Here is an 11,211-nt window from a genome sequence, read left to right on the forward strand (position 1 = left end):
GGACCATAGTGAGGTTGCTGCCTTCAGTCCAGCGGCGGAGACCCGGGGTAGTACTGCAGACGTCCGCAAGCCTTGGCATCCCCCTCTATCTTTTCCATTCCGTTTTTATGTATTTCAGAGATAAACTTGTATTTTCACTCAGACAGTTGTTTGTAGTATTCGTAGATGGTCTGTGACATTGTGACACCAATTCTGGGTAGAGTTGTATGTTGGATTATGTACTAGTATTTTGTTACACTATTAGATTTCGTCTTCCACTTTTCTGTTTATTATGATTATTCCACTGTTGATCACATGTTAATTCGTAACTGTTAAAAGTTAAGGAAAAAGGGTAATAAAATCTATAATACTCGGCTTGCCTAGCTTTCACGAGTAGGCGCCATCACGACTCCCCAGGGTGGGAAATCCGGGTCGTAACAATATCGCTGCGGCGGGCAGCCCGATCCATATACGATGCGGCGTGCAGCCCGATTTTATATATATATATATATATATATATATATATATATATATATATATATATATATATATATATATATATATTGCTGCGGGATAAAAATGGTGAAAGACAACTCAATTTTGCGAAGGGGAACTTATATACTTTCTGATCCAGGGATAACACACCTACGGTCCTTCTAACCGCACCTGCGGTCTCGCAGCTGCGTTACACCTCACGCACCTGCGACTTCTGGCCTTCTCTCATATGGCCGCATCTGCGGCTGATCTAACGCTTCTGCAATCTCGCAACTGCGGTTCCCAATCCGCAGGTGCGGTTATGACAGGGGAATCAGCTTCGGTTGCTCATTTCCAAAGCCAAACTTTTCCGAAAATCATCTGAATTTATGTCGAGGCCCTGGGGACCTCAGCCAACAATACGAACAAGTCATATACCACTATTCAAACTTATACCAATCTTCGGAACACTCAAAATAACATCTAATTACCAAAACACCATCGGATTCAAGCCTAAGGATTCCAAAACTTTCAAATTCCGCTTTCGATCAAAAAGTCTATCAAACCTCGTCCGAATGACTTGAAATTTTGCACACTCATCCCAAACGACACAACGGACCTCCTTCAATTTTTAGAATTTCAGTTCGACCCCTATATTAATATCTCCACTACCAACCGGAAAGCGCCAAAATTCCAATTTCACCAATTCAATCATAAATCTATCACGGACCTCTAAAATACATTCCGATCACGCTCTTAAGTCCCAAATCACCTAACGAAGCTATCCGAACCATTGGAATTTACATCTGAGACCTTTTTTACATAAGTCAACATCCGGTTGAGTTTTTCAAGTCAAGCTTACTCAAAAGAGACTAAGTGTCTTATTTCTCTTCAAAATCACTTCGAACCCGAACCAACCAACCCGATACCACATAATATAGTTGAACAAGACATAAAGAAGCAGAAATGGGACCGGTCGGGCCGTTACATACTCCCCCTCTTAAACAAACGTTCGTCCTCGAACGGATTAAGAAATATACCTGAAGTCTCAAATAGGTGAGGATATCTGCTCCGCATCTCCCGCTCGATCTCCCAGGTAGCCTCATCCACGGGCCGACCTCTCCACTACACTTTCACTATAAACTACATTGAACCTCTATTAAAACTGTTAGAAAGTTATTTTTCAAAGTATTTTACTGAAATTGGAGCTTAACGAGATGATTTGATTTGTATCCTGTTTTGGAAACATACAGTACCCGTTGTGGTGCTATGACGTGGATTACGTGATTTCTTACTACTCAGTCTTTATTTACTTTTATTACATACTGAGTTGGCGTACTCACATTACTCCCTGCACCTTGTGTGCAGATTCAGGTATTTCTAAGCTCGGTAGCAGGTTCATCGGAGTTAGCAAGGTAGCTGCTTGGCGATCGCAGCCCTGCTTTTCTCCCTTCTTATCCTCCCTTAGTGTATTCTGTGATTTTTCTGACCATGTTGGTCTTGAGGTTATCAAATAGTTGTAGTAGATGCTCATGACTAGTGACACCCTGATGTCGGGCTTTCTTTTCGCATTGTTGTTTTGTTTTAAACACTATATAAAGGTTTATTGTTAAATAGATTTGATTTTATCCTAAGAATGGAAAATAATATTTGGTTTTGGGTTTGTCGGCTGGCCTAGTTCCATGATAGGCGCCATCACGACCGGGTTGGTTTTGGGGTCGTGACAAAATTTTTATATAAATTTAACTCTACTTATCTTGGCCCAAGTAAACTTTGAGCAACTTGAGTCATGATTCAATTTTAATTCAGCCTGTTTGAAATTTGATCCAACCTATCCATTCACCTTTATTTGTGCCAACTAAATTTCTTGTTTTAGGGAATTTTAATAGCTAAGTTGGTTAGTTACCAAAACTTTTACCTTTGTTTGTGAGGTTCGACTTTTTTACCTTATAATTCCTTCCCATTTTCCCTTCCCTTACCCCTTATATATAACTTCTAAAAAAATTAGATTAAAAAGAATTGCTTGCTTCAATATCACAAATTTTACCTTAGGTCTCGCATAATCAACTTTAGTTGACTGAATAGCCTGGTTGGCCAAGCTTCTCAAGAGGTCAAAAGTACTTCTTTTCCTGAAAGCACTTTTTTTTTTCGAACTTGAGCTATTTGGCCAAGCTTTTTTTTGTTTTGGGAAGAAGCAGAAAAAAAGTAGCTTCTTCCCAAAAGCAGAAGTAGGAGCAGTTTTGACTTTTTCTAATCAAAAATACCCTTAACAAAATATAGTATATACCAAAATAATTGTTAAATCTAATACTTAGGTATAAGTATTTCTTCTTGTTTTTAGGATAGCTTTATAATATATAGTAACTTTAGGGGTGAATGCTTTTATATTTGTGAATGATTTTTAATATATTTAACTTATATTAAAATAATTAAGTACTTTTTAATTTTATTTCATATTTTATTTAAAAAAATGAAATAATTTAATTATTGTCTGTAATAACAAATTTTGAGATTATTGAAATGCTTATAATATTAACTATTAAGTAAATCTATTCATGTCCTTATTCGTAATTTGATACTTAAAAGCACTTTTTGAAAAGCTTGGCCAAACACAAATTATTGCTCAAAAGTGCTTTTCAAAGTGATTAGCTAAACACAAATTGCTTCTCTCCAAAAGTACTTTTTTCAAAAGCACTTTTTGCTTTTGAAAAAATCACTTCCAAAAATAAGTTGATTTCTTCATCTTGGCCAAACAGACTAATGAGAGTGTGAAACTCCTTTCAAATTGTGACAAATCTTGGCTTATATCATATAATGCAACTTTTATTAACCGAAACCTCATTATTTTATTAATTCTATTAGTAATCTTTGTTTAGATTGTCCTTTTGGATTTTACTTCTTTTTGGTCAATCAACATTTATTAGCATAAAATCTTCTTTAGATTCAGTTAAATATGCTTAATTCAGAAGGTTACGTTAATTTAGTATTATGTAAGAAAGCCAGTTTAAAACTCTTCTACCCCTCTATATAACATCTTTCTCAAACTAGCAAAGGTGATAGGTGCTCAAAAACTTAAGCTTCATACATCTAGTAAATCAAGTAAGTTTATTACTTAGTGCTTTCTTGTTTTGTTAACTAATTTACATTAGCAGGTTGTATTAATTAGTGATTTGTTTGTTTAAGTAATATTGTATTTACATATATATCCTAACATTCATACGTATAAAACTAAATTCATGTATTCAGGTAATCTTGATGGATCAAAGAATTATTCGACAAACTTTCCTGGTACTATATCTTCTTTTGAGTTATGATGGGGTTCAAGGAAAAATCAAGCTATCCAAAGTAGAGGAGTTAGAGTTGGAAAAACAACTTAAACTTATCAACAAACCGTCAATCAAAATAATTAAGGTATATATTTTGGGCAAAAGTCATTGTACTCATGCTTTTCTTTCTCTTCTCTCTTTTGTAAATTTTTTTTATGCACAACTGAAATTATATATTGGATAACAAGCTACTGTAATCAAGATTACTTATTTCATGAAGTTTTCGTTCTCAGACTAAATATGGAGATACATATAATTGTGTGGATTTTTACAAACAACCAGCATTTGATCATCCAATGTTAAAATATCACGATTTCATCCGGAGGCATGTTTCTCCTCTCTCTCTATCTATCTCTCTCTATCTCTAATTTACTTTCAACTTTTATATTGTTGACACAAGATTTAAGTTTTGGATGGACAGATGAAACCTACTTTAGGTAGGTCAAAGCAGAACTCAAATGCCTCCACAACTAATTGGTCATCGATGATATGGTCAAAAGATGGTGGTTGTCCTTTTGGAACAGTTCCTATCAAAAAAATTACTAAAGAAGATCTTGTTAGACAAATGAATATGCCACCACCAGAAGATGTCACATACGATACTGAGTTGACTACTGTAAGAACATGTTAAACCAATTCACTGCTTTGCCTTAGCTTGAAAAATAGATTCATGATTTCATTTATTAAATCTAATATGTTATGAATCATTAAACGTATAATAATGAAAAAGAGGTCACTTAAATAGATTTATATTTGTCCGCCGTTGCAGCAAATCTCATACAAGTTATTGCTTTTACACAGACTTTCAACAAAAGTGATTCAAAAAGAGGATACATATCTTCTTCAAAAGGATACAAGGTACATAAATATGAAAAAAAATTATTATTTTTAATTTTGTCATTTCATTTTCTAGTTCTATGTTTTCTCTTTATGGCGGTTCAATATCAAGAAAAGGATCATGGTGCAAAAAATTTGTTTATAATTATTTTCTGTTGTTTGAACAAAAACTGCAAAAGGTTATCGTTATACCATGTAGTCCAACACATTAAGAAGGCTCTTTTATGTGTTGCTTATCAAATTGTGCTTCAATGGTCTCGACTTTTGCTTCTTTAAGCTTAGGTTCTATTATACAGAATTACAAAATAGTAACCAATAATTAATAAACTTAAAATGATTTCCTCCTCTGTTTTCTAATCACATATGTCTTAAGATAAAGTTATAGATTTTGATATATCCTATCATGAGTTAACAAATATTCCATTCTTATATTCAGCTTGCAATAGTTCGAATTCTAAAAAATCCTAATGACAAGTTTGTGGGAGCTGGAATGACGCCTAGTATATGGAAACCTTATGCAGAAGGTCAGCAACATAGTGCATGTCGCTTGATAATTAAGAAAGGATCAGACATTTTACAAGTTGGTTGGCGAGTAAGTTTAAAAATTTGTTTATTTGCTGATTTAATTATTTTACTTCTGATAGCTCTATATAATTTGTGACGACTCTCAATTAGCTCTCATTAATTTATAATGATATTATGATAAACATATTTCTTGTTTTAGGTAGATCCAACTCTATATGGGGATAATAAGACTAGGTTTTTTGTGCATTTTCAAGTAAGTTATCTTATGTATTCTAATGACTTCATTTTACTGTTATTAAACTAACATTTTCTTCAGTTAGTTATTTACTTCAATTGAAAAGAGTTCATGTATAGTTTACGTTTTCTAGGCTGGTAATACACATTGTTTCAATATGCTATGCCCTGGATTTGTACAAGTAAGCAATGAGATGCCTGCTGACATGACTTTCGATACGATTTCACACCGTGGAGATAAGTATTCATGGGAGTTCGCAATGAACATCCATCGGGTACATTTTATTTCCTTATGTTCTATTATTTTTTAAAGTTTTTGAAAGCTACAAAGTACTAATATCTATATATATATATATATATATATATTTATGCCTTAAAGGATCAATCCAATGGAAACTGGTGGGTTTTAGTTGATGAAACTTATGAACAAGTTGGTTTTTGGCCTCAAAAGATTTTCACTAGCTTGGCAAGCTTTGCTGATAACGTTGAATGGGGAGGCGTCGCATATAACCCACCAGGTGTGCGTGAACCTCCAATGGGCTCAAGTTATTTTCCCTTTGGATACTCCAATTATGATGCTTATTGTAGGAGACTTTACGTTCTAAACGATGAAGGCACGACAATAAATGTAGATAAGACGAACATATATCTCGATGATTATCGTTTGTATCGAGTTCTGGATTTTCCACATATAGGACCTGGAGAGTTCAAACATTGTGTATTTTATGGGGGACCGGGAGAGAGTTTTCAAGTCTAAATCCAGTTACTTACTATCATGATAATATTTAGTTTCTATGTCAAAAAAATATGAAGAATGTTTTTCCATGTCATATTTGGAAGAATGAACTTTGATTCCTCTAATTCTTTTTCCTTTTAATTGTTTTTGCCGATTTTCCTTTGTTACCAATTATTGACATATGGTCTACCTGCAATCTGTAAAGTAGTAAATAAGGCCGTACAACTATTTGTATGATATCTGTCTACAAGTCTCTACGAGTACATAAGTATCATAAAGGTCAGGATTGGGTCCCGCCATACCAATCAATACATGTCTTAATTATATTGACTAAATAAGAAACTCCGGAGCAAATAGAGCGCACCAACACCTTCTGCTGAGCTGATAGCATACTTTGAGGACTCTCAACCTGTCTATCGGGGCCTGCGGGCATAAAACGCAGCGTCACCAGGAAAAAGGGATAATCAGTACAAATAGTGTACTGCGTATATAACGAATGAAAATCAGTAAATAAAGTCATGAGAGAAACATGGAGTAAAAGACTCAACATGTATGTCTCAATAGCTTTGCGAATCATTTAATATTTATAATGTCACGCATATGCGTATAAATGTCATACCATGCATAGGTATATGCGTTCATAACATCATCAAGCCTCTGTGGGCATTCAATCATATCATCTCGGCCACTGTGGTCAAAATCATTGTAACGACCCGGCCGGTCATTTTGAGAATTTAAGATCCGTTCAGCGGCGTAAGGTCTGGAACAGCTTCATAATATGAGAGTCAAATTGGAAGAAGGAATCTAGTTTTGGGAGTTTAAGCGGTGAGAATTTGAGCGGAATTGGACTTTTCAGTAAACGGCCCCGGAATAAATTTTTGATAATTCCAATAGCTTCGTATGGTGATTTTGGACTTAGGCGCGCGTCCGAAATCATATTTGGAGGTCCGTAGGGTATATTGAGGCATTTCGGCGAAAGTTGGAAAAGTTGAAGTTTGCAAAATGGAGAAGTTTGACCAATAATTGACTTTTGCGGTATCGGGGTCGGAATGAGATTCCAAGAGTTGGAGCAGCTCTGTTATGTCATTTTGGACTTGTCTGCAAAATTTGGCGTCATTCCGGAATGATTTGATAGGTTTCGGCACGAGTTTAGAAATTTGAAGATTTAATAGTTCATAAGTTCGTTTTATAGTTTGATTCGTTGTTTCGGCGTTGTTTAATGTGATTCTTAACCTCGAGCGAGTCTGTGTTAGGTTATGTGACTTGTTTATGTGTATAGACGGGGCCTCGGGTATGTTCCGGGTGGGCCACGGGTCATTTTTCCCATTTTTGGAACTGTTGTTTTCTGCTTCTGGTACCCTCATTTGCGATCACGAACAGCCTTTCGCGTTCGCGGTTCCTTGTTGCTGACCACCTCGAAATCCTTCTTCGCGTTCGTGTCCAACACTTCAAGTTCGCGAAGCCCTGCATTTTCCTTCTTCGCGTTCCCGTCCTTCCCTACGCGTTCGCGTAGGTTCCTGCCCTTCTTCTCCGCATTCGCGAGCTCATCATCGCGTTCACGATGAGCAACCTGGGCAGCCTTAACTTTTCTTCTTCGAGAATGCGGTCCTCTCTTCGTGTTCGCGATGCACAAATGTCTGGCAGACAGAATATATTCCAAAATCGAGGGTTTCACCATTTTGTCATATTTTGACTTGTAGACCTCGGTTTTGAGCGATTCTTGGTGGGTTCTTCAGATAATTCGAATGGGTAAGTGTTCTTCACTGAGACTTAAATATATTACATGAATTAGTCTTTATTTTTATCATTTAAATTGTGTTTTTAGTTAGGAAAAAATGTTGGTTTTGAAGAAAATTTTCAAAACGGAATTTCATAATTTGTGGGACGAAATGGTATTGGAATTTGGTAATTTTTGTATGGTTGAACTCCTATTGGAGTGAGTATTCGGATTTTGAAATATTTGTCGGGTTCCGAGGTGCTGACCCGGGGGTCGACTTTTGGACCAATTGTTAGATTTTGTTAAAGATTGAAACTTTAGAATCCGGAATAGTTTCTTATGTGTTTTATTTGTGCTTTGAAGTTAATTTAGTTAGATTTGAGCCGTCCGGAGAACTTTTCACCCGAGAAGTGCGTTTTAGAGTATCGGTATGTCGTCTTTGAGGTAAGTATCTTGCCTAACCTTGTGTGGGGGACTTCCCCCTAGGATTTGAGTCTTCTATGATGATTGTAGTTCGTGTACGCGAGGTGACGAGTGCGTGCTCGGACTTATCTGTGAAAAATTGGTCTTCTTAGAGTTATTAGGTCCTTATATTCACTGTGTTTGAATGTGTCCTTGACATGACTGAGTTTCCTATTTGCAAGTTTCACATCTACATGCTTGATTGGAAATAATTGCTCATGATTCACTCTTACTGCTTAACTGACTCCTATTTGATTTAATTGAAGAATTTTGCCTCTCCTATTGTCATGCTATCTTTTCATAGTTTGTCTTATTTGAGAATCATTATAATCCTTTTGAAATTTTTTTTTAGTCTTAAGTGAAGCTAAAGATCATCTTTCCCTAATCGAATTGTCGAATATCCACGAAATTGTCCAACCTTAAAAGGAGTTAGATAACCTATATCTTTGTTGACTTGCCCTTATTTGGGGCTTCTAGACTCACGTTGATTTCATTGTTACTGACTTGTATATTGCGGGACCGTCGCTATACGTTAGTTTTCCCGTGTTGAATTGTTCCCTTTATGCTAGCATTCTTTTCTGTGCCTATTCCTTGTGAGCTGGTTCTGTTGTTTCCTTGCGATTTACAGTCCTTAAGTTGATTTACTTGTCTTACCTTGTAATATTGACATTTGTTGTTGTTTTATGTATTGCGGTGATGTACGAGCTTTCTGTTATGTTGTGACTATTGTTTCTGTTGGTTGTGCTGCATGTTTACTTTGGGACTACGGATCAGTATTCCGGGAGATCTCCTGCATATTTACTTTTGGGACTACGGGACTGCACCCGGGAGATCCCCCTGTACGCATATATCGATTTAGACTGTAGTGCGGGATACTGAGAGATCTCAGCACATATATTAAGGATACTAAGAGATCCTCGGGATACCGAGAGATCCCCAACATATATTGAGGATACTAAGAGATCCTCGGGATACCGAGAGATCCCCAACATATATTGAGGATACTAAGAGATCCTCGGGATACTGAGAGATCCCCGGGATACTGAGAGATCCCCGAGTATTTACATTTGGGACTACGGGACGATATCCTGGGAGATCCCCTATTAAAAATCATTGCGTTCTGAGTTGATGTTTCATTGATCCTATCCCCGTGCAAACATTATAGGTGTTTTTCGTTCTATTCCTTATACTTACTAGTCGGTACGAACTATGTTAGGACACTTGCACAAGAATACACGTGATTAATCACCCTTATCGGGTAGGAGGCTCTTGAGATTTCTGAGTATAGACGCACACCTTGTTATTTGCCTTCCATGAGAGAATTACTCTTTGAGGTACTTTAGTTGTCAGTATGATCAGGAGGTGTGTCGAGGGCACAGAATGCCAAGACCTAGGGTTCCGTTGTTGAGACCCGTATTGTAAGATTACGAGATGAGGTGTCACAGGGTGACTTATATTCGAAGGTTATCAAAATATTATATTTGAAAGCATTATCCTGAAAGGAACTCTTTTGAAAAGAACATTTATTTGAAGGAAGTATATTTCAAACCATTTTTATCACTTGAAAAGAGTTTGATTATTTGATTGATGCTCGAGGGTTAAGACTTAAGGTGAGAATTATCAAAGTGGTTGGGCTATGACTTGTCTTTACCGTATTTATGATTTCGGATTTCGACTGTCTCCTCGTTTACCTTTCCATGTTATCCTTATGGTGTTCCGCCGAATACTTGCTGTTTTTCTCTCCTTATTGCAATTACTGTATTGTTAGTCGTATCACATAATCTCTATATATATCATGTTCTATATATTAGACTAATAGGTGTCTTGACTGTTTCTCGTCACTACTCCAGCGAGGTTAGACTTGATACTTACTGGGCACCGCTGTGGTGTGCTCATACTACACTTCTGCACATTTTTTTTGTGCAGATCCAGGTATTGTTCGCTAGTGGCGGTGCAGATTCTTGCCGAGGAGACTCAAGGTAGTCCTGCTGCTGCATTCGTAGGCTTCAGAGTCACCTTCTTATTTTATATTCACATTGTTATACTTATTTCCATACGGTTGTGTTTAGAAGTTGTAGCGAAACTCTATAGAGCTTATGACTTGTACTACCGGATTTAGGGAAATTGTTCATTGTATAAGGGATTCATCTCAGAAGAATTCTAGCTGTTATTAGTTATTGTTGTTATTCTGTATTTTAGTAGGCTTATCTAGTCCTTAAGACTAGGTGCCATCACGAAACCCAGCGGAGGGAAAAATTGGGTCGCGACAATCATCAACGTATACCAGCTTATCAGGTGGTGGAGCGTATATAAGTGATCATGCCTAACAATGCCTTATAAAAAGGACAAGCGGTCGTTACAAATATAATCTGAGTATTTAGCCCAGAGTTGAATCTCACAGGGAACTAACCTACCAATTACTCTTGTCAGACTCATTGAATTCTTCGTAATCAACTTCCCAGATATTTTGAATAACAATTGGTGATATTTTTACTATCTATAACTGAATGAAAGTAAGTAAACTAAAAGCTAACTATGACTGGGTTGTAAACAAATAAGAGAAGGATCTAAGGTTGTGATTTACCCTATTGATGGAATCCCTTCTTGTTATGTTTCGCATAGAATTGCCTAATCATCTCTGTGAGCACGTGATTTTTGCCCTACATAAATTATTCCTAGAAATTCAAACAAAATGATTTCTTTCATTATGTTACAATTTTGTGGATTTTTGGTGACGTTTTAGGTTAATTGACTGCATTTTATTTGTGCATTTTAATTAGTAAAAACACAAAAAATACTTGGCATTTGCATTTAGGATTTAATTTCACATTTTAGGATTATTCTTTAAAAATTAAAAAAAATAGCAAAAAATGGTTCTTTTCCCACACCCCACCCAAAAATGGTTCTGGGCCATTTAATTA

At 36.3% G+C, this 11,211-nt stretch overlaps 1 protein-coding gene across 1 annotated transcript; it reads left to right on the forward strand.

Annotated features, from left to right (window-relative positions):
• The first annotated feature begins 703 nt into the window (after nt 1–703).
• LOC109244803 lies at nt 704–6,132 on the forward strand. Its single transcript, XM_019411947.1, has 6 exons — nt 704–796; nt 4,201–4,395; nt 5,053–5,208; nt 5,341–5,394; nt 5,510–5,650; nt 5,827–6,132. Exons 1-6 carry the CDS (start codon nt 704–706, stop codon nt 6,130–6,132), a joined length of 945 nt encoding a protein of 314 aa, XP_019267492.1.
• Nucleotides 6,133–11,211: the final 5,079 nt, after the last annotated feature.

This window comes from Nicotiana attenuata, unplaced genomic scaffold (assembly GCF_001879085.1).
Source record: "Nicotiana attenuata strain UT unplaced genomic scaffold, NIATTr2, whole genome shotgun sequence".
NCBI lineage: Eukaryota > Viridiplantae > Streptophyta > Magnoliopsida > Solanales > Solanaceae > Nicotiana > Nicotiana attenuata.

Bases quoted from the DNA above. Each gene is read 5' to 3' on its own strand.
- LOC109244803 (XM_019411947.1), top strand. From the start codon at position 704: ATGGCCGCATCTGCGGCTGATCTAACGCTTCTGCAATCTCGCAACTGC. The intron at 4,396-5,052 runs GTAAGAACATGT...TCTTATATTCAG, and splicing joins ACGATACTGAGTTGACTACT to CTTGCAATAGTTCGAATTCT. The intron at 5,209-5,340 runs GTAAGTTTAAAA...TTCTTGTTTTAG, and splicing joins TTTTACAAGTTGGTTGGCGA to GTAGATCCAACTCTATATGG.